The sequence below is a fragment of the Anser cygnoides genome, chromosome 2, assembly GCF_040182565.1.
Source record: "Anser cygnoides isolate HZ-2024a breed goose chromosome 2, Taihu_goose_T2T_genome, whole genome shotgun sequence".
NCBI lineage: Eukaryota > Metazoa > Chordata > Aves > Anseriformes > Anatidae > Anser > Anser cygnoides.
Genome location: NC_089874.1, coordinates 106,116,308 through 106,139,954, shown reverse-complemented (window position 1 = coordinate 106,139,954; position 23,647 = coordinate 106,116,308). Strand labels below are relative to the sequence as shown.

Genomic DNA, 23,647 nt, shown 5'->3' with positions numbered 1-23,647 from the left:
CATGCGCTGTCCACACGCCTGAATCTGTCATACAATTGGTTAGAGACCCTCGGACACGTGCCTCAAACCAGCCAGCAATTGGCCACTGCGCAAAGCTCATCTTTAACACTGCAGCCAAGTTATTTATCTCAAACTTGCTCAAGTTTTTGTTTATACAGCTTACTTCCTCATTATCTCTAGTTCAGGGATGTGTGAAACAGTGCAAGGCCACCTGCGAATTCCTTCCCCTCAGATATAGATTTATAAAGTAATGTCTTTATATTAATTTCATTTGACATATTAACTTTTTTTCCCCTTTCGTAGAAAACAAATAAGGAAAACATCTTTTTCATTGGAAAGTTGCACACATTTGCCTCATGACTTACACTTGGGTGTGGAAAGATGTTCATGCATCTTTGTCTTGTAATTCTGGTAGAAAAAAAAAAAAAGAATACCCATGGTATTCAGAGTAGAGTCCATCTGTAGAAGGTTCAAACCTTCTATTTAAACTGAAGAATATTTTCTGGTAGTTTGAGCAAGTACTCAGACGCATGAATATAGAAAAATATATATAATAGAATATATACGTATATATTAGCTTACAGTCTCAGAAAACTATGAATTTATTCAATTTCTAAATTTCACAGGATCATATCAATATAATGTCCCAGAGTCTTTACCTGTGGCTTCTGTGGTGGCCAGAATAAAAGCTGCAGATGCAGATGTGGGACCCAATGCTGAAATGGAGTATAAGATTGTAGATGGTGATGGTTTGGGAGTATTCAAAATTTCTGTGGACAAAGACACTCAGGAAGGAATCATCACCATTCAGAAGGTAAGTCTAATTTTTCTTACTGATTCTGCTTGGACCTGGGCAAGATAAGGGCAGGAACTGTGAAGGTGATTTTTTTGTTTGTTTGTTTCTAAAACCCTGTTCTGATGTAAGAGTTTCCACTGGTGAATTTCACCATGCATGTGTGTGTACCTGGTTCTGAGCTTTTTAATGCCTTACAGAGAAAATTATTGTGATTTTTTTTTCCCAAGGGTATTTTGTTTTTATTGTTTTGCTTGTTAGTTTGTTTTTAAAGACCCAGAACATACAAGCTTGAATGAGAATGTCAATTTTACTCTCATTTGTCTTTCAATTAAATAGAAAATGTGAAAAATATATCAGACATTAAAAATGTAAGCTCCAAATCCAAAATATATCTCAAGCCTAACAAATAAATAAAGATCAAATTATCTTTAGACAATCTTGTTCTATCCAGAAAGCACACAATATTAATATTAAAAATATGTATCAATAAGACTAGCTGTTTTACAAGATAATTTACTATCAAAATATTATTTCAAAAAATAGAGATATTTTTAGAAATATTTTTATTTTAGCTTTCCATATATGCAGTTAAATAACTAGCATTTTAAAACAGAAAAATCAAGTTTATATAAAATATTAAAACTGAGCATTCTTGCCTTGATGCAACACATTTTAAAGAGTATTTTTTTTTCCAAAATAACAGTGGGCTTAAATATTTTGGCAGAAATATTCAATTTTGAGTAGAACAGGAAAACTAACAAACAAAGCCTTAGACAGAAGAACATGATGTCATAAAATTTCATACTCTTAATATGAGAATGTTTGGCATTGACTGCACTGAAGCCATGGTCCTAACTGTTCTAAGCTATTAATTATCCTCCAAAATGTGGGACTTAGTATTTTAAGTGTAGCTATGTTCCTGAATTCTGACATATTGTTACAGTTAAATTGATCCTCTAAGTGATTTCTCTTGCCTAGGTACTCTTTAATCTCTGCAAATTTCATGTACCAATTTTCATTATTTTTTCTTCTGGTGCATCAATTTCTTTATAAAGCAATATAAATTTCAGAATCACTTCTCTTTTGAAAGAATTTAATACTGCATGATGTTGCAAAGTAATGGGCTAATTCTCTGATGCCCTGAACACCTGCTGAGAGCTGGTAAGCATCCATAGATGTCAGAGCAAATGTAGGATGTTCAGCATCCTTGAAAGATCAGGCTCTAATACATGTAAAGTAAATCATTTTTTTCAAGGCAAAAGCATTTGTCTGAGACTTCTTGCATACTATGCTAATTTCTGCTTAGCATGTTTGAAATACAAGGGATGAAAAGCCAGTTGACTCTGTTCAACAGCCAAATTAAATGTGGCTCCTTTAGCTCATTCATTTAAGGTTTTTGAGGAAAGATCTGGAAGAACATACGCCCATTCTAGAGAGAGAGAGTGTTTATCAAGTGTCACAGTGAGCAACACTGAATCAGTTGGGGGCTTTAACAGTCTTATTTGGGAGCGTATGAGAATGTTTTAAATTTTATGTTTTTGTAGTCACAGTGTTTGTTCTGGGACTCTCCTGATTCCAGTGAGCCAAATAATTGACATTTATTATTTCTGTCATCATTTCCATTAGGGAGCTGAACTGGATTTTCCAGTAAAGAACATTTGTTTTGAGAAATGCTCTATGAAATGGCTATTGGACTGAACTAAAGAAGTTATCAAATTTTGACCCAATGAAATAACCATTTGCTAATCATTTTTAAACCTAGTGGATACTGCTGTGGACACAAGAATTCTGTTTTTTGTTTGTTTGTTTGTTTGTTTTTTCCTCTGCACCATTACAATATTTCTCTCTTTTTCCTAAGATTACTAACTACCTTTCCCCTGTTTTACCTAAAAGTGAGTCCCCATACTGAGGGGCACCTCCCAAACCTCTTTGTCCTCTTAGGTCTCCATTGAATTCCAGGGAAATTGATGTCTTGCTCAAGGCTGAAATATTTTCCCTACTAAATCTGCAAATAAAATGGCAGAGACCATTGACTTGGAGGGAAGAAATAAAATGAAGATCCCATGCACAGTAGCTATGAGACAGCTTGTTGTTCTCTGGAGGGCATGCACATGGAAGGCCATTAACAAGTGTACACAGGTTAAATGAGTTTCAACTACAGAGCCTAACCTTATAGGTCACTACGGAGTCAGGCAGAGGTTATCCTTGCATGATGATGTGTGCTTTTCAGTAAGGAATGAGGGAAGAAATTATAGCATGGAAACTGCCTAAACATTTTACTACCTGGCACATGATGTTCTGTACACCTCTGAGTACAATTAGCTCTTTTCTTTTCATGCCCCTAAAGTCAGCTGAGACATTGAGAAACAGCTCAGCCTCTAAATGTGTGCCTATCATTTAAACTCGTGCGTACTTATATGTTCAGATAACACTTCTGCATCCAAATCAAGCAGTAAAATGCCATTGCAAAGACTTGTGAAAAGGTGTGCTTCAGTTCTAAGTGCATATACATACACTTAGTTTCGTGTACTTCTGCTGTAATAGTACATACAAATCAACAGGCCAAACATCCAAATCACTGTCAGTATATCTGGGCAGCTGGAGGCACTACTCCATCCACTTTTGCGCTAGGTTTTGTGGAGAAAGTTGGCACTTGCTTAACAGAGTTCCACACACAAGCTGGGGATATGTTCTGTTCCTAGATAACCTTTCTGAAAAAATTTGAAAAGCTGACTCCCAAACTAGTTAACTTATGTTAAAAATTATGTTTTAACTCATAACAAGAAAAAAAAAGTTTTCTTGAAACAAAAAAAAAAAGAGAGAGAGAGAGAGAAGAAGAAAGAAACAAGATTTAGGCATTTGGTGAGAAAAGCCTAATTTTTGTATTCTCCAAGTGAATGGAATATGAAAGAAAATGCCCAAGGATTGGCAAAATAAAAATTCAAACAATGCATTTATATATATAAATAGAGAAAACTGAACAAGTTTGAAAAAGAGATGTAACAAGAATAGTGACAGTAGGATTAATAAAATGTTATAGAAACATAATGTTGTATGTATTTCTCAAGCTTACTTGTCTATAATGTCCTTGACTAATGCATGTTATTGGCATGAAAGTCTGATGAATGAGATGTGAATTGGCTTATTTATTTATTTATTCATGCACGTTTTAACACATTTCTTCTCTGTACTGTAAGAACACAGAGACTTCAAAATACCAGAAGTCAGAAAAATAAAGAAACAAACATGATTTTATCCTAACAGGGATATTCAGTGATATTCATTGATATACGAATTGTATGCTGTTTCATTTATCTATTTTGCATTGTTAAATTCAGATATCAGCTTGGCTTTTGTGGTTTATTCTGGATGGATTTTTCTCTAAACAGATTGAAAGTTGCTCATAATTTTTATAGCCATGGCAAGACTAGAATATGTGTTCTTGAGCTTGCTGATGCTGTTGCTGCATATTGCCTAATGTCAGTATATACAAGCTGCTGGGCTAAATCTTAGTTCAAGGTAATATTTTTACAATAGGCTGATATTCTTATAATAATTTCCTTGAGAATATGAAATCAAACAAAGAATGAATACTTTTTTTTTTTCCTGTATTTTTTTCCACTTGGTCTTTGCCCCTCCAAAAAGTAAAGAGAAGAATTGTGCTACCTTATTCATTATGACTAAATAACATGCATGCTGTAGCACTTTATAAAATTTGCTACTCTATGACTCTTCTTACGCTTGAGACACCTTATTTTCCTATGTCCTGGTCAGCATGCTTGAAGATGAATTAAATGAATGAGATGTGAAGCTAATGTGTTGCAGCAAGTTTCTTAAGTTCATTCTAGGAAAATTAAAATAAAATAAAATAAAATAAAATAAAATAAAATAAAATAAAATAAAATAAAATAAAATATAAAATAAAATAAAATAAAATAAAATATAAAATAAAATAAAATAAAATAAAATAAAATAAAATAAAATAAAATAAAATAAAATAAAATAAAATAAAATAAAATAAAATAAAATAAAATAAAATAAAATAAAATAAAATAAAATAAAATAAAATAAAATAATAAATGGGACAAGTGTTACCTTTTTTTCATGGTCTTATGGCTTAAATAATAACAAAAGTTTTGACCTGGACAGCATAGATTTTTCATGAGACCAGTGAAGTTAGAATTTCATCTTATGAGAGGAGCTAGTAAAAACAGTATTGAACCATTTATTTGGTTGATGACACTAAAAAATAAAGTCTAACTTCTACCACAATACATTAACTGAATTCATTAACTGAAAGTGCATGCAAACAAAATATCCAGTATGCATCTAGGAAGGCATATAAAAGTATGCAAGCTGTATTTAAGATGTCATGCTCTGTTCCCAACCTAAAATAAGCCAGAAAAAAAACTTTGTTTTTCATAAGCTAGAATAAACAAGAAGTAAATGGGACCCATAAGCAAAGTTCAGTACAGTATTCTCAGCTTCCAGAAAGGGTGGGAAATGGTGGGAAAACTAGTAGGGGTCTTTCCCTGTAACCTACTATGTTCATACTACTTGTTCCCTAGCAGTTTGAAGTCACTGTGGAAATTTTCCTGTTTCTTTTTTTCTACTTTCTCTTTTATTAAATAATAATAATATATAAATAAAAAGTTCTGGTTTGTCAAGTGAAATAAAAGAACGCTTTCCCTTTACTTTTCTCCTGTACAGATCAGATATATCACTTACTCATAGTCAATGGTAGAGTTCTGATGTTGAAAATAGTCGGAGAATTTGGCTATTCTCTAGCCCCAGATTATTTCTTTCTTTTTATGCCTCCACCACATAGGCACAAACTCTCTCTGGTAAATTCTTAAGCAAAGTTCAGTTAGATGTCTAAGTTACTTTTAAAGAGGACTAGTAAAACATCCACCTTAGGTGATATTTTTGGAAAAATTGTCTTGTGCAGCTTTTGAAATGGAATCAGGCATTTATATTCTTTAGAAGTATTTGAAAATTTTATCCTCATTCACACTGTGACTCGGTTTTCCATCTGTAGAGTAGGATCAATTCCTTCCTATGGTTTCATTTGTAATTAACATACTGTTATCAATGCTCTGTTAAAAAAGACGTAAACTATTTGCCTACGAGCAGTATCTCATTTGACAGTGGTGAGGGTGTTTAGAAAAAATGCATAATTCTTCTGCAGATATTGGAGTTAAAAAAAGAAAAAGTGTTGGATTGGTCTCTCTGCAGCAGCAGACTTAGAATTGAAGTAACATTTATGTAAGTGAATGATTAATCAATTAATAGAACAAATTTTGTAGTGTTGCAAATCTACGTGTGTACAATTTCAAAGTGAATTCAGGATTGCTGTTCACAGAATTCTGATCGTAATACACATGAATGGAATTTTGGATTTAATTACTAAGGAAAAGAATACAGAGACCCCATTGTTTGGATTTTCCAAAACACTATTCCTAAAAATATTGCACTGAGAAGAACATCATATAAGTATGGCTTCCACTTTCTTCATAAAGTTGCAGCCTACAGTGAGGCCTCAGTAATAATAATAGCTGAGTGGCAAAAAAATGTAGGATAAAACCTGATAGATAATATGCATCCTCCTAGTTACTTGGTGTTTGAAGTTGTAGTTGTAATTTACAAATAACAAAAAGTGTGCAAGTTATATTTTTATTATATGCATTATATGTAACTTTTTGAAAGGCTATGAGATCTGATTCAAGTTTTTGAAGCCTAGGGAAAAATTTTAGTGGACTCAATTTAAAAAAATAAATATAGATGTAATGTCTGAAGACTCTGTAGAGGGTTGTCATGTCTTACAGTACCAAGTGACCAGCATCAAGATTTTCCACTATACAATTATTGCCCACTTTGTCTTAATTTCCCCCCCCCAATACACAGCCCTACCACCAATATCATCAAACAACTTGAATGTTATATGGAGAAATGTGAAAATAAGTGTTGCAAACTACTTTCGCATAAAAAAAAAAAAAAGAAAAGGCCACTAAGATGTTATTTTAAAACCTGATCTCATTCTAAAAGTAATGTGTAAGCCATTGAGTGAAAAGCTATCTTTCTGTTAGTGTTAACATTTTTTTTTCTTTTCAGCTGGAAAATTTGCTTTCAATTCTATATCAGAGTTTACAATGTAACAACTTAAGCCTTCCATGGTTCCTTTGAGAGATAATGTTCATTTGTACTGCAGTTTTCAATAAAAAAAAAAAAAAAACCTCAACTGGGCTTAAAAATGGATTTTCACCTCTGTAAGCTACATTATTACAAAGTTACCATACAGTAAAAAATAAACATTACAAAAATAGGCTTCCTGTGAAAGATAACTTCATATCCAGTCTTTGTGATATAGGTGACTTGTTTTGTAATTTCATTCAGACAGGACAAAATTCTCACCCTTTAAAAAAAAATAAAAGAAAAGAAAAGAAAGAAAGAAAAGAAAGTAAACATGAGAGCTCCAAAAGGAGACAATGATGAATGATCCTGCACAAGATCTAATCAGATAACACTAATACACAGATATTAATGAAGCTGTCAAGCTCTATTCACTGTACTGAAGAACTGAAGTATATATTGTCCTTTTAACCTTCAATGCTGATGCAGTGATTTGTAAACTGTTGACTTGGTATTCTGTTATTGGAATCTATGCTTTTGTTATGGCAGGAAATAATGAAGATATGATTCACAGGCCAGTTAAAAAATGCTCACTATATAACAGGCATCAGTGATAATTAGATAAGGAGAGAAAAAAAGGAGATCTTTTCAATTCACTTTTTCAGTCTTCTGTTAGTGTCTGTAGTATGTAATACCTTCATTATGTTTTATATGGAATGTCTAAGCATTTCCTGCAGGTCAAGAACATTTGCATGCTAACCATATTTTAGAGATCTTGTTTATTTTCCCAGATTATATTCTGCGTCAAAACTTGATACTTGTTTACTCACCATAGGATCTAAGGATGTGTATCTTATAGGAAGAGATTGAGGTTGATGACTTTAGCTTTTGTAGTCATTGTCACAGCCAACAGGAAACAGACTCTGCTGCAAAGAACTAAGAAACAAACTATAGTACTGCCCCTTTATAATTCTATACCATTTGATGACGCAACCCCTGCCTTTCTCTCCCTCTTCTAAACACCGTTCCCCACCGTATATATACATACATTAGATTTATGTGGTTTTTGCTTGTTTGTTTGTTTGTGTTCTATGAACAGAGAACCTTATAGCTTTTGTAAACTACTAGCAGCTTTGGGTACCAGAGGATATCTGAGGGAATCCTAGGGCAGGATTCATATTACTGAAAGCAGGTGTTTACATCTTCCAGTTATTGAGACATGCTTTCTACTGCCTGGTGAAAAACAAACATTCATAAGTAGGCCAGCTGACTCCTTCCCTAAAAGAATCTCTCTCCACTCAGAGGAAGCAGCATATATTGATTTTCTCAGATGTATGCAGCTAAGTTAGAGAAGGTGAAACCTGTCCTTAGTAAACAAACCTGTTAAAAATACACATCTCCACCATCAGTAGTTTTCCACCCTTCTCTATGACGAAAAGCCTTTCTACTGAATGTGTTGTGTATTCCCTACCTGTCTAACACTCCTGTACTGTAGTCAAATAAATGATGATCTCTTTCTATATTAAAGAATGAAATATGATGATCTAAAAGTATGTAAGCTTTGTGGTAAGAATTCACGTGGAAAACAAATGGGTTTACGACTTCTAATTAAAAACAAAGGCTCTAATTTAGTCTTTTTAAAATTAATATGGAAATATGAGAAGGTCTGCAAAATTTTCATTTAAATAATTACTTCACTATTGGTCTTAGACTATAAAAATAAATTTTATATAATTTGCTCTATGCACATTTTCTGTTAATTCAAAATTTTCACAAACTTTTTTTTTTTTTTTCCTTAGGATGACTTTGGTGTTGACATTCACATGTCATTAGAAAGTATCTTGTCTGCATCTGCCTTGACTTTCATGTTTGATTAAAAATTGCTGTATCATCCAATTTAAACAGATATTACTAATTAATGAAAACAAAGTGGCCTTCCCTTCTCCACCCTATGCAATTTTAAAGTTAGAAGTGTAATGTGAAAATAAAATTTAAAAAAAAAAAAAAAAGGAAAGAAAAGAAGCACAGTCTAGTTATATGGTACTATACTGTTGTCTTGGAGTCACAAGACATGATATATGTAGTAAGAATTAAGTGGAAACATCACTATTTGATGCATACTTATTTTGCCTCATAATTTACCATGTATTGGGTACTCCTTAGTTCTGTGTTAACAGAAATTAACACTAATAGTTTATCCTTTTATTCAATAGAAAACATACCCAAGTTTAGAATATTCATGCAGCGGACCACAGCTTCAACTTTTCTATAGTGTAATTCAGTTATACAATGTTACTCTAAGCATCTAGGGCAGATTAAAAATAAATGGCATGTGATAGCACATATCAATTTCAATTGAATAATAAAATAAGCAGAATCAGGAGTACTGTATAATAGAGTACTGTTCTATTTCATTTGAAAACACTAGTTTCTAATGAAAATTAAGTCAGCATAGTTTTTTTTTTTTTTGTCTGCCATGTCAGAGAGGTACAGAAGTCAGCCATATATTTTTGTTCATTGTAACAGAAAATATATAGTTTGATTAAGGCTTTATTATTATTATTATCATTCATCAAATCTCAGTCTTTTGTCTGTGAAGTTCTTCAGGTTTTATTTGTCTTCATTTGTTTTCATTTGTCTTCATTTGTCTTCATATCTTCATTTGTTTAGTTCATATGATGATTCTACTTGAAAGTGAGAAGAGTATTAACATATTTGCATTTGGTTTTCTTCTCCTTAACCTTGCCACTTATCTGGTTATATCTGTTGCTTCATTGTTATTACCATACAGTATAATTTCTGAGCAATTTTTCATCATTCTAATATCACAGTACATTTGCATTATGCTTTTAAGGTGCGTTCCATAGCACATATTTTGTACTTTAAATGTAAAACAAAGATAAAGATTCAAAACAATATCAACATTCTTTAGTAATAAACACTGACCAGTTGAATGCAGAGTATTGACCAGTATCCAGACAACCCTTCTTTTACGGCATAACCCTTTTTGGAGAACTATGGATACTAGCTCTCTGATTCAATGCAGGAAGTAAGTGCTTACATATCTTGAGGATCATAAGCATTCCTGTTCAGAAAAGCTTTTTGCTGCCACATAGATATTACAAAAGTTCAGTACCTTTCCAAATGTGATATGTTGCAAATCATTTTTCATTTTAAAATCCAGGCTGTTTACAGATGTATTGTAATGTTGGCTTAATCACTGACTTTAAGATGCTCATTTGGGATTTATTTTACTGTAACTCGATGGACAACTTAGACTCTCACATTAGTAGGTCAACAGATGAGTGTTTCACCCTGCTGCTCCTCTGAGTGAGTACAGGAATGTTTTGTGGATGCTCTCAGATTATTTTGCAGGGCATTTTGGATACTTATGATTTGCTCAGGATCAAAACTGTTGAAACCCTTTTAAAATCAGTTTTGTACACTGGGAAACATAGTTTGAAAAGACAGTTGAGTAATCAGATTGCAGTTTTAGAAACAGTTGGGTCTGTTGTTCTTGATGATTAAATTTGGAATTGCAAAGAAATAATTAGCCAGGCATTTGGTGCAAGCTGATGGTCTAAGACTATAGAAGTAGGGTAAATGGTTCTAATATTAATATGGTGCTTTCCTTCAATAATTACTTGTGAGGTAAAAAGACTTTTTTCTTCCAAAACATTTTTTTTTTAATGTTACTGTTATCCGGATCACAGATATACCGTGAGTTCTGGGGGCTATTTTTTTTAATTCTAAAGCAGTATTAATTCCAAAGGGAACTCTAATTTAATCAAAGAAAATTAAAGTGGAAAGAAGATGGAAAAAAATTGTTTAATAAAACAAAAAAACAAATAAAACAAAAAAACAAATAAATCTCCAGGCTGTATCTAAATACAAAATATTGTCATATAAGCAATGTCATTGGATTGATTGCCATATTTTCCTCCACAAACTTATAAAGAACTTGGGAGTAATAGTTTATAGTGCCAACATTATGCAAAAACACAACAAAGCAAAACAAAACCATAGTTTCCTGAAAGAGGTGTTTTCACTAGTGAATGTTATATTGATTTCTCATGTCTGGGTAGTATGGCGCATTGCATCTAATATTACCTTAGAAAAATACAAATAAATCAAAAAGAATTCATTCGCAGAAATGAAATAATGAAAGAGAATTTGGTTCCCAAAGATGTCACGCAAAGTTTTGGTATTAACTCAGAGAATTCTTATTTAATTCACAGGGCAGAATTTTCAGAACTATCCTTCCCATTAAATTATTGGGAAATACTCGCTAGGAATAATTATAGTGGAATTAAGAGTATTCTTGAAAATCCCACTCATAATATTTCTACAAAATCAAACATGTTTAGGCAATTATAGATTTTCTTAACAATACTAATACACTGATGAAAAATAACTTTATTATCTTATCACCTTACAGTAGTCTTTTGAGCTATCTCAGATAAGACTGAGCAAGACACTACAAAGCCAGTTTTTTGAGAAAGCCGAAAAAACAGATATCAACTATGCTTTGCCAATCAAAAGTATTGCTTGAATACAAATGGAAAATCTCATTTTATATTCACTGGGTGTTGTAAGTGAGTTTTGCTGCAATATTATTGGGTAATAAAATTTCCAAATAATTTTACCTGTATAGGAGCTGGATTTTGAAGCTAAAACAAGCTATACCCTGAGGATAGAAGCAGCCAATATGCATGTTGACCCTCGCTTCCTGAGTCTTGGACCCTTCAATGACATGACAACAGTGAAGATAATTGTAGAAGATGTTGATGAGCCGCCTGTGTTTACTTCACGTTTGTACTCCATGGTGGTGTCTGAAGCAGCAAAGGTTGGCACTATCATTGGAACTGTAGCAGCCCATGATCCAGATGCCTCAAATAGTCCTGTCAGGTAATTAGAGTCATAGAATCCTCTAGGTTGGAATAGACCTTCAAGATCTCCAAGTCCAACCATCAACCTGACCTACTGAATCCCATCACTAAACCGTATCCCTTAGGGCCATGTCCACGTGTCTTTTAAATACCTCCAGGGATGGGGACTTCACCACTTCCCTGGGCAGCCCCTTCCAATGTTTGATCACCCTCTCCATGAAGGAATTCTTCCTAATATCCAATCCAAACCTGCCGTGATGCAATTTGTAAGACTTCTTAATTGTTTATTTATTTATTTATTTTAAGCTGTTTGTTTTGTGATGGGAGATTGTTTGCACTGAAAGCAACTAGGTTTTTTTTGTTTGTTTTTGTTTTTTCCCTTACAGCGGGAGAATGAAATGTTCTAAGAGTTTGCATATTTTAACTTTTATACTCATAAACTGCAGAACCTTTGAAAAAATAATATATTTACATCTCTGTAAAATAAGTAAGTAAATAAATAAATAAATTAGCAAAGTTAAAATTTCAGGATTACAAAGCAAAAATAATCCTTATTTTATTATACATATTAATTTATTTGTAAATTTAGAAAGAATCCATATCGATAACAAATCTATATCTATATCTATATCCATATCTATAACAATCTATAACAAATTATGTTCTGTTTAATCAATCAGGATGAAAATCTCTTTCTCTCTCCCTCTCTTAATTTTCTGCATGCAGTATGTGCAAGCAAGTAATAGGACTCTTTTACATGGTAAACCAGAACTGATGTCCCACAAAAAAATGTATTGCTACAAACTTTTTATGCGAAAGAAATGGGTAGAACAAGACGTCCTGTGTTTACCAGGATGGTTAAAGGCAAAACTCTTTTGGCTTTTGTAAGTTCTGCTGCAGCCAAATATCTTCCTTTTGAAAGGGAAGAGATATGAACACTAGAGAAACAAAAATTCTCAAGGGCTTCTTCCTTTGTTTTGTGTGAAAAAAAAGAAAAAATATATATATAATAATTCTTTCATAATATATTGTGCAAGAACATAAGGAACCTGTAGACAACAGCAACAAAAGAATATATATTGATATTATGTTTGCCTGTATTTAGGGAGAAAAAGTTCAGAGAAAAAGACTCATCACCTAAATTAAAACACTAATTAAAACACTGAGTTACTTGTTAGTTTTGTTATGCAGAATAGTAATATTAATTGCCAAAAACAACAACAACAATAACAACAACAACAAAAACATGCAAAGGGTCTGGAGCCCATGACTTCTGACTCAGGGGAATTCTGAGAACTTAAACATCTTCAGGAGTAGGACAATAATACAGTTAAAAGTTAGTACTAAGTTCCATTTGTTGTTATTGTTCATCTAGAGCATATACAGAAAAAAAAAAAACTTCACAGATACAGAACTCATTTAGATGTCACCTTTTTTGAGATGCTAAATTTTTACATTAATGTATTGAATATGAAATTGTGACTCTACTGTAGCTCTGTAATTTCTGAAGGACCAATTTCAGTTGTAAAAATAAAGCATATGTTTCACTCCTAGAGGTGATACAAGTGTTCTCTCCCCTTTTTTTCATTATATATTTGCAGCAGATTTGAAATAGCTGCTTCCTATCATGTATAAACAAGTCCTAGATGGATTGGTTGGCAGGGATTCACTTGTGAAATTTATCTTTGCTGAGCTCTTTCTTTACAGTGGCAGTGTTTTCTGGCACTGATGTTAGCATCTGGTGTATAATATCTGGTTTAGCAGAACCATTTAGAGTAGGATTAAATCCAGTTCCATAAATTAAGTCTATGCTCTGTATGCTTTTGACTCCTGTGTAAATGTAAGGATGAATTTATTGGCCTTGTTCTGGTTATTTTTTAGAATTTCAGCATCAAAAAATACTATATCACAAGCTTAACAGACATCTAGATTTCTTCGGCTTCAAAGTTGTTTGGAATTTGAGGGAGATGAAAATAAGAAATAGTGAAGGTTTATCTCTATGCTTGTGAACCTGCTATTTACGTTGTCAGGGGTATTGACAAACTATATAATGTAAAGATGTCCTGCATCTGCTGTGATGTACATCGGAGACCAGACACAGAAAAATGGAATGTGTTAAGGAAGATGATAGCATAATACTTTTCATGATCTATTTAAGTTTAAATTATTAATCTATAAATAAGTACTCCATATTCAAAACATTAGATTATATTGATAGATTAAAATTTTTGGTTTGTTACAATTCAGACAATGCTGCAATTGCAAGATCAGACACTCTTAAAGCCATACCTTGACAATACTACATTAAAATAATTAAACAAATCCATAAATAAATAAATCAGTAAAAAGAAAATGAGGTTATTTTATATGGAGTGAGAACTATTGGTGTTTGAACTATCTTAAATAAAGGATTTAAAACTCCTGCAGCTCAAAGATTTTCAAGTATTAATGGCCACAAGGAATTAAAGGATTAGAGTGTTTAAAATATTTTTTCAGAATTTCAACATGGATACAATAGTTGCAAATAAAAGTTAAGGAAAACTGCTTCTTTCCTAAGCATAAAAACTACTTTTTCTTCTTTCATTACAGTCTGTTGTCTAATTTACATAACTTGTTCTCTTGCTTTCTCACTACTTCCTTCCTTCCTTCCTTCCTTCCTTCCTTCCTTCCTTCCTTCCTTCCTTCCTTCCTTCCTTCCTTCCTTCCTTCCTTCCTTCCTTCCTTCCTTCCTTCCTTCCTTCCTTCCTTCCTTCCTTCCTTCCTTCCTTCCTTCCTTCCTTCCTCCTTCCTTCCTTCCTTCCTTCCTTCCTTCCTTCCCTCCCTCCCTCCCTCCCTCCTTCCTTCCTTCCTTCCTTCCTTCCTTCCTTCCTTCCTTCCTTCCTTCCCTCCCTCCCTCCCTCCCTCCTTCCTTCCTTCCTTCCTTCCTCCCTTCCTCCCTTCCTTCCCTCCCTCCTCCCTTCCTCCCTTCCTCCCTTCCTCCCTTCCTCCCTTCCTTTTTATTGAATTCTTTTATTGTTTTTGTGCATTCTTTTTCTTTGTCAGCCTCTTTCTCACTTCTCTCTCCTTCTCTGTTATTTTTCTTTCCCTTTTTCTCTCTTTCTTACTATATTTTTAAGAAAGGCCTTTGAATTTTCAAGTTATGTAGTAACAGTGTTAATAATTAGGAAATGTAAAGGCTGGCCTGATATTGAATCAAAACTACTGAACCTGACATGATTGACCACACAGCAGAGGTGACAGGCATAGTCCCCAGGGGAAGCTTATCAAAACTAAACAAAACAAGGGAGGGAAAAAAAGAAAAAAAAAAAAAAAAAAAACAGAAAAAAACACTATGGTTGACTTAAAAAGAAAAGAAGAAGAAGAAGAAAAGTGAAAGAGGAAGAATTTAAATCCATGAAAACTCTTACTGTTGTTTTTATGACTCCTTATCCCTTTCTCTTACAGTGAGATAATGCAGTAAAGTAATTCTAAATGCATAACAAGTCTGTGCTCTAGAGATTTTGCAGCCAGGAGGGTTAGATATAATCATAATACAGCAGAGTAGAAGCTAGTATATTACAACATAGAACAAGCAAATAGTGTTGTCATATCATTGTCTGGGAAGTCCTGTCTTTGCACTATCTTCCATTATTCTTTCCTTCCACATTGTTCAAAGGTTTTGATTAATGCTATATCAATAATCTAATATATCATCAGTGTGACAGTAATTGTAATGATCAAACTTGGTCTGACTCAGACATTTTAATTCATTTTGAGTGTAGGGAAATGCTCTGAAGTACTTGATCTAAATGACACTGCAAGAATCTGACCCAATATTAAGCCGAATGTCAAGAATACTATAGTTGTAAATCTAACACTGCCTAATCAACTATCCCTTTCTCTCAAAAGGGATATAAGCAAAATACCCGCAGGAAGTCTGACCTTTTCACTTACGCTATTTTCTATTTGCTAAGGAGCTAGTTTCCCTTCCCTAAAACAAGTTTGGAGGCAAAAGATATGCTAAGACAAAGAGTCTAGGGCATAAGCCTGTGTTTGTCAAATGACAGTTAAGCACTGGGAGCTGACGGGATGCATGATGACATGCAATCCCTTGACATACTCTGCGTTATCTTTCTTTTCTTTTCCCTGCCCTAGCAGCTCTGGGTGACTCAGGGGCTCTTTTGCTTCTGACAGAGAACTGTGCTCAGGCTGCCAGCCCCCATGGGAGCCATGCCTTACTGGTACAGCCATGCAGCACACTTCCAACTCTTCTTCTCTTTAGCTTGGTCTCAGTAGGATACTATTCCATAAGTAAATGAATGGCTGCATTACAATGGAGAGGGAGATAGAAAAGAGAGGGGAATGCCTATAATCTTGCTTAACAGGTCACTGTGGTAATGGAGCCTGCCACTGTCAGCATAGGTCACTGCCTGTGTGGTCTTGCCTTTGCTTACAGCTTTCCTTCTTTTAACACCCTAGAGAAACTGGACAAAACCAAGTCCAAAATGGGGAAACAATGGAAACACTTTCTCTCTAATGAGAAATCAATGAAACATTTTTACAAGCTTTAATTGAACATAAATCAAAAGTTTTCATTCATTCTTCACCTAGGTACTCAATAGATCGAAACACAGACCTTGAGAGGTATTTCAATATTGATGCCAACAGTGGAGTCATTACAACTGCCAAGTCTTTGGACAGGGAGACAAATGCGGTTCATAATATCACAGTCTTGGCTATGGAGAGTCGTAAGTAACAATTTAAAGATTTTATTAGTTGTTTATGTATAAAACTTCAGGTTTAGTTGGGATGAGCTGCACCAAGTGAAAATATGACAATGTTTCAAAACATGGCAGATAAAAACAGTTCTTCTTACTCAATGTAAAGACACCTATGTGATAAAAATGCAGAAATACAACAGATTAAGCATTTACACTTTCTTTTGCCTCACACTTCATGTATTTTTTTGACTTTAGAAAAGCAAGCACAAAAGAAGCTGAAAATGTCAGGAGTCTCAGACTAAATATAATTTAGAGCAAAAATGATATGGAATAGAGGAGAGCAGTTAACTCCTCTTAGTGATGACACTCAGGCTGATTGCTGTTGGTCAGTCACAACACTCTTGAAAAGAATGAAGTAAAGGACATGTGAATACCTATGTTGTTTTACTTTCCTGAATCTCAAGTAAGATGGTAGAGGATATTTTGTACACAGTATCCTTTTCTGGTGTAAGTTGAAAAATGATGAAGAATCAAACTCTTCAAGTACGTACAAGAATGCTGTATGAAAATTTAAACCTAAACTTGTTCAGCTCTGAATACATTCTGTGAAATGTGGTTCTTCAAGAACTGCTCCAACATGGGTTCATACCATGGAGTGCAGGCCATCAGGAGCAGACTGCTTCACCACAGGTCCCCCAAGGGCCACAGTTCCTGCCAGAAAACTGCTTCCTGCCAGAAAACTCCCCCCCCCCGCCATAGGCAGGGATGCCACTCACTAAACCAGGTTGCCCAGGGCCCCATCCAACCTGGTCTTGAAAACCTCCAGGGATGGGGCATCCACAACCTCTCTGGCCAACTTGTTCCAGTGCTTCGCCACCCTCTGAGTCTACATCTCTAATCTAAATCTCCACTCTTTTAGTTTAAAACCATTCCTCCTTGCCCTATCATTTTCTGATTGAGCAGAGTTGCTCTCCATCTTTTTTTGTAAGACCCCTTTAACTAGTGAAAAGCTGCAATGAAGTCACCCCAGAGCCTTCTCTTCTGTAGGCAGAACAGCCCCAACTCTCTCAGCCTTTCTTCACAGGAGAGGTGCTCCAGCCTTCTGATCATCCTTATGGCCCTCCTCTGGACCTGTTCTAACAGATCAACATCCTCCTTGTGCTGGGGGCTCCAGACTCCAAGTGGGGCTTCAAGAGGGCAGAATAGAGGGGAACAATCACTTCCCTCGACCTGCTGGCTACTCCTCCTCTGTTGATGCAGCCCAGGATGCAGTTGGCCTTCTGGGCTGCAAGCGCACACTGGTGGCCCATGATGAGCATCTACCAGTACCCCCAAGTCCTTCTCTGCAGGGCTGCTCTCAGTGAGCTCTATACTCATGTCCAGGATTGTCCAGACCCAGAACAGCACTTTGCACTTTGACTTGTTGAACCTCAATAGGTTCACGTGGGCCTAATTCTCAAGCTTGTCCAGGTCCCTTTGGATGGCATCCCTTCCTTCTGTTGTATCAACTGCACCACTCAGTTTGGGGTCATCTGCAAACTTGCTGAGGGTGCACTCGATCCCACTGTCTATGTCGTTGATAAAGATATTAAACAGTACCGGTCCCAGGACAGACCCCTGTACTACACAACTTGTCTCTGGTCTCCACTTGGACATAGAGCCATTGGCCACCACTCTCTGGGAGCAGCCTTCAAACCAATTCCTTATCTACTGAATGGTCCACCCATCAAATCCATATCTTTCCAGTTTGGAGACAAGGATATCATGTGGGACCGTGTCAAAGGCCTTATAGAAGTCCAGGTAGATGACATCAGTAGTTCTTCCTTTGTCAACTGATGCAGTCATTCCATCATAGAAGGCCACCAGATTGGTCAGGCACAACTTACCTGTGGTGAAGCCATGCTGGCTGTCTCGGTTCACCTCTTTGTCTTGCATGTGCTTTGACATTGCTACCAGGAGGATCTTTTCCACGATCTTGCCAGGCACAGAGGTGAAGCTCACTGGTATGTAGTTCCCCAGGTATTCCGTTCTACCCTTTTAAAACTGGGAGTGATGTTTCTCTTTCTTGAGGGGACTTTGCTTGACTGCCAGGACTTTTCAAATATGATGGAGAGAGTCTTGGCAACTACAGCATCCAGTTCCCTCAGGACCCTGGAATGCATGTCATCAGGCCCCATAGACTTGTAGGTGCTCAGTTTCATCAGATGGTCTCAAACTTGCTGTTCACTTACAGTGGGTGGGACTTTGCTCCCGCAGCCTCCATCTACGGGTGCAAGGAACCAAAATACTTGGCAAGCCTGACTGGCAGTGAAGACTGAGGCAAAGAAGTTGTTGAGTACCTCTGCCTTCTCCATGTCTGTTGTTACCAGTTCACCCTTCTCATTCATCAGAGGGGGTACACATTTCTTCAGAATCCCTTCCTGTTATTCTTTGCATCCCTTGCCAAGCTCAGTTCCATCTATGCCTTGGCTTTCCTTATCCCATCCCTGCATATCCAGACTGCATCCTTGTACTATTCCCAGGCCATGTGTCCCTGTTTCCACTGTGTGTGCATTTCCTTCTTAGACCTCAGTTTGACCAACAGGTCCTTGTTTAGCCATCCCAGTTGTCTGCCCTCCCTGCTTGCCCTTTTATGCAGAGGGATGGAGAGTTTCGCTTTAAGGAAAACATCCTTAAAGAGCTGCCAGCTCTGCTTAGCTCTTTTTGTCCCTAAGGATGGTGTTCCATGGAATCACAGCTACTAGGTCTTTAAATAGCTTGAAATTTGCTCATTCAGAAGTTCAGGGTCCTGACTTTGCTCTTTGCCAGGCCTGTACTCCTCGAGATCACAAACTCAACTAGGGCATTGTCAGTGCATCCCAGACTGCCTCCAGTCTTGACCTCTTTAATCACAGAATCATAGAATATTCCGAGTTGGAAGGGACCCATAAGGATCATTGAGTCCAACTCCTGACACCACACAGGTCTACCCAAAATTTCAGACCATGTGACTAAGTGCACAGTCCAAACGCATCTTAAACTCCAACAGGCTTGGTGCAGTGACTACTTCCCTGGGGAGCCTGTTCCAGTGCACAACAACCTTCTCAGTGAAGAACCTCTTCCTGATGTCTAGCCTAAACCTCCCCTGCCTCAGCTTGACACCATTCCTGTGGGTCCTATCACTGGTGACTAAAGAGAACAGATTGGTGCCTTCCCCTTCCTCGTGAGGAAGCTGTAGACCGTGACGAGGTCTCCCCTCAGCCTCCTCTTCTCCAGGCTGAACAGGCCAAGCGACCTCAGCTGCTCCTCATACGTTGTCCCCTCTAGGCCCTTCACCTTCTTCGTAGCCCTTCTATGGACACTCTCCAACAGTTTTACATCCTTTTTGTACTGTGGTGCCCAGAACTGCACACGGTACTTGAGGTGAGGTCGCACCTGAGCAGAGTCCAGCAAGACAAACACTTCCTTTTGACCGACTAGCAATGCAACTTGATGCACCCCAGGACACAGTTGGCCTTCCTGGCTGCCAGAGCACACTGCTGGCTCATATTCAACCACAACCCCCAGATCCCTCTCTGCGGTGCTGCTCTGCAGCGTCTCATCACCCAGTCTGTACTTATAGCCAGGGTTGCCCCGTCCCAGGTGCAGGACCTGGCTTTTCTGCATGGGTGAGCACCAGGTCCAGTAACGCTTCTCCTCTGGTTGGTTTGTCTAATACCAGGAAGTTATCCTCAACATATTCTAGGAATCTCTTGGATTGCTTACAGCCTGCTGTGTAGTTTTCTCAGTGGACATCTGGGTGGTCCAAGTCCCCCATCAGGATGAGAGTATACGAGCGTGATGCTTCTTATAGTTGAAGCAAGAATGCCTCATCCACAGGCTTCCCTTGATCGTGTGGCCTGTAGTAGACCCCAACCACAAGCTGTCCTTTATTGGTATGGTCCTTAACTCTCACCCACAAGATCTCAATCTGTCCGTGGCTGTTTCTCAGAGGCATCTCTTCACAATCAATCCCTTCCCTAATGTAGAGGGCAACACCCCCTCCCTTCCTTCCCTGTTTATCTCTTCTGAAGAGTTTGTAGCCCTCCATTCCAGTTTTCCAGTTAGGTGATACCACACTTCCATGACAGCAATCAGGTAATATTTGTCTAATTAAGCCATTGTTTGTTTTCCATGTTGTGTGTATTGGTGTAGAGGCACTTCAGCCGGGCATTTCTTTTAAAAATGCTAATATTTAATAAAATATAAAATATTTAATAAAATTTGGTTGCAATACCATATAAAGAAATAGATACATCTTTTAATGTTTGTGAAGTTTTTCCTTCTGCCCTGCAATCTCACTCATGTCACCACCTACAATCTCTCTTTTCCTTGCTCCAAACCAGAAGTGTTATTTTGCAAAATAGGTATAGTAGACACCGATGTCCATTATGGTTAGTCCACCAAATATCTACTCTTTGAGATTAAATTATGACATTAGGTCTTTCACAGACTCGTATTTTAGCTAGAAATGTACATCTGTTTGAGAATGTGATTCCACTTCAAGTTTGCTTGGAAATACACTTTTTTTTTTTTTTTTTTTTTACATAGCTGAAGGAATAGCTGTTTTTAAGTTCTTACTGGCCTGATCAGTTAGAGTTGCAACATATAATTTCACCCATGATATCTGGGCTATTCCTAGTTTGAATAAGGTTGTTTTGGTTCGCTGTGCGCCCTGGGTGATGGTTCTACATCATTGTACTCTTATCTTTCCATATGATGTAAATGAATGTTTTGATTAGTGAGTTAGATTTTCAGCTTATTCCTGAAAGTAAAACCTCAATTGCATTTATGCTGTTGGAAAACACATACATTGTTTTCATTTTGTCCAAAAGATCAAGCCAAGAGCTTCTTTTGTCTTTCTAGAAGGGATTGTAATTGATTTGACAAGCATATGCAAAAGAAAATTACAAAAGAGAAACATACTGACCCAAAGTATAACTCTCAAGCAGCTCTACTTGATTGTATTGTTGGCTTCTTCTCAGAGAATCCAGCACAGATTGGGAGAGGATATGTAGCCATCACTATCCTTGACATCAATGACAATGCCCCTGAGTTTGCCATGGAATATGAGACAACTGTCTGTGAAAATGCTCAACCTGGCCAGGTATGGCTTTATACTTTTTTAATGTTTACTTTTATCAGATAGGTGGTCATTCAATTCAGAAGCCTGACAGCTTTAAGATAAAATATAGTCTGTTTATGAGAGTAAAAACAATGTTTTGATGTGCAGCACAAGCAAATATTACTCAAGTCCTAACATATCCACCTTACTTTTGAAGAAAAAGATGCAGATGTAAAAATAATGTGTTCGAGGTAGGGTAAAAAGGCTCCAAATTTTCTCAAACTTACTTACAACCTACACAAGAAGGTTTCCTTACAACATAACTGACACATTTTTAAGCTCACCAAAATTTTAATAACACTAAGAATATATACTTCCTCCTCATTTTACTGGGAAGTGGGAAATCTTAACATGGAGTTTATTCCGAAACTAAAGGCCTACCATTCCTAAAATGAGCACATAGTTTTATTTCCCTTAGAAGGTATGGTCCATAAGGTCAGAATTTCACAAAACCTATTCCTACCAAACTGTTTTTAACTCCCAACATGACTTACAAACAGTCCTAGACTTAACAAACAGTATCTGGTATTGTTTATCTTTGGTGTCTGTCATATTTTAGCTTTTCGACTTTGATATTTAAGACCTAAGGAAATATATGTTTTCTAATTCTCTCTTCTCTCTCTCAGAAAAGTAGTAGATGTCTCATACATATAGATCCCACGTAATCCCCGGGATGCTTTGCACTTTCAGGCCTTCTCCCAGAATATTTTCCTTTCTGTGGCAGATGTTGTCTATTACACATTTCAAAAGTACAGCAGAACTGAAGTCTTCAACAGAAAACACTATCATTAGCTTGCATTCATGAGAAGCACAGGAATAGAATAAGAGTGTTCTTATTGGAATACTTGTTTCTTGTCCCTGTGATCCAGTCAGAACTGTCACCTTTACTATTCTTTCCATTATGAATTGTAAGCAATTTTGAAATCTTTCCTTTAGAGACAAGTTTTGACAGAATTTTACAAAATAAATTTGAAAAAAAAAAAAGAATATATTAATATACTTGGGACTTGGATTTTTCCTTTTCATACTATTTCTTTTTCTTTCTTTCTTTCTTTTTTTTTCATAAAAAAGTAACTGAGTGCTCATAAGCATAATCTCTCCTTTGCAAAAGATTACAGTTCAACACTGATCACAGCAACAGGTAACTAACAATAAGAGGGCCATATTATAGCCATCTGGAAGATATGATTCTTCCGCTGCTGTGCAGTTTATACTTCAAGCGCTGGTGCATGACAGGACCTAACTCTCTCATAGGCACTGCAGAGAATTGCTTTTGGTAAATAAAGTTCAGATACAGGGAAAGTAAGGAAAAGAGTCACATTTTACATGTAATAGTGTCTCTACATGCTTGGGAGTTCAGAAAATTAAAAAACAATAATAATATATGAGCAGGACCCATGAGAGGATTGATACTTTGATATGTAACAGAGGAGTTATGCAACGTGTATGTATTTGTGCTTCTTCTTATTTCATATAATGAAACCTCAATGTATTTCAAAACAGGTCATACAGAAAATCAGTGCAATTGATAAAGATGACCCACCGAACGGCCATCAGTTCTACTTCAGTTTAACAGCAGAGGCAGCAAATAACCACAATTTTACACTTCAGGACAACAAAGGTAGATAACCTTTTGGGGGGGGGGGGGTAAATATTGACAACCAACACCTTTCATTTTGAATATATCATGCTGAGTATGACCTACATAAACATTGGTAAGGATGTAAATTAAAGTGCAATCAGCTTCAAAAGTGATTTTATCTGTAGATGGTCTGTCAAGGGAGTAAAGCTGGTGTCTGAATCATTTAAAGTCTTGAGCCAAACAGTAGCTTCTTTTTTATTTTTTCTTTCCAGAAGGCAGTCTTTTCACATTTTCCCCTTGTATTTATTGATTTGTTTGGTTTGGTTTGGTTTGGTTTGGTTTGGTTTTAATCCAAAATAGATTATACTTTGGAGCAATAACTGAAAAATGTCCATGAATCAATATTTT

General features: G+C 36.1%; 1 protein-coding gene across 4 annotated transcripts in view; it reads left to right on the top strand.

The window, feature by feature from the left end:
* LOC106034987 (cadherin-7) overlaps positions 1-23,647 on the top strand; it is a 90,412-nt gene that overhangs the window by 54,759 nt on the left and 12,006 nt on the right. For 3 of the 4 annotated variants that reach the window (XM_048080906.2, XM_048080905.2, XM_066992754.1), the window contains 5 exons: positions 627-814; positions 11,580-11,833; positions 16,405-16,541; positions 21,518-21,639; positions 23,161-23,278. In XM_048080906.2, the coding sequence (XP_047936863.1) occupies positions 627-814; positions 11,580-11,833; positions 16,405-16,541; positions 21,518-21,639; positions 23,161-23,278 (819 nt within the window). Of the gene's footprint in view, positions 1-626; positions 815-11,579; positions 11,834-16,404; positions 16,542-21,517; positions 21,640-23,160; positions 23,279-23,647 lie in introns of those variants that run through there. The other variant, XM_048080909.2, reaches the window with a different exon arrangement.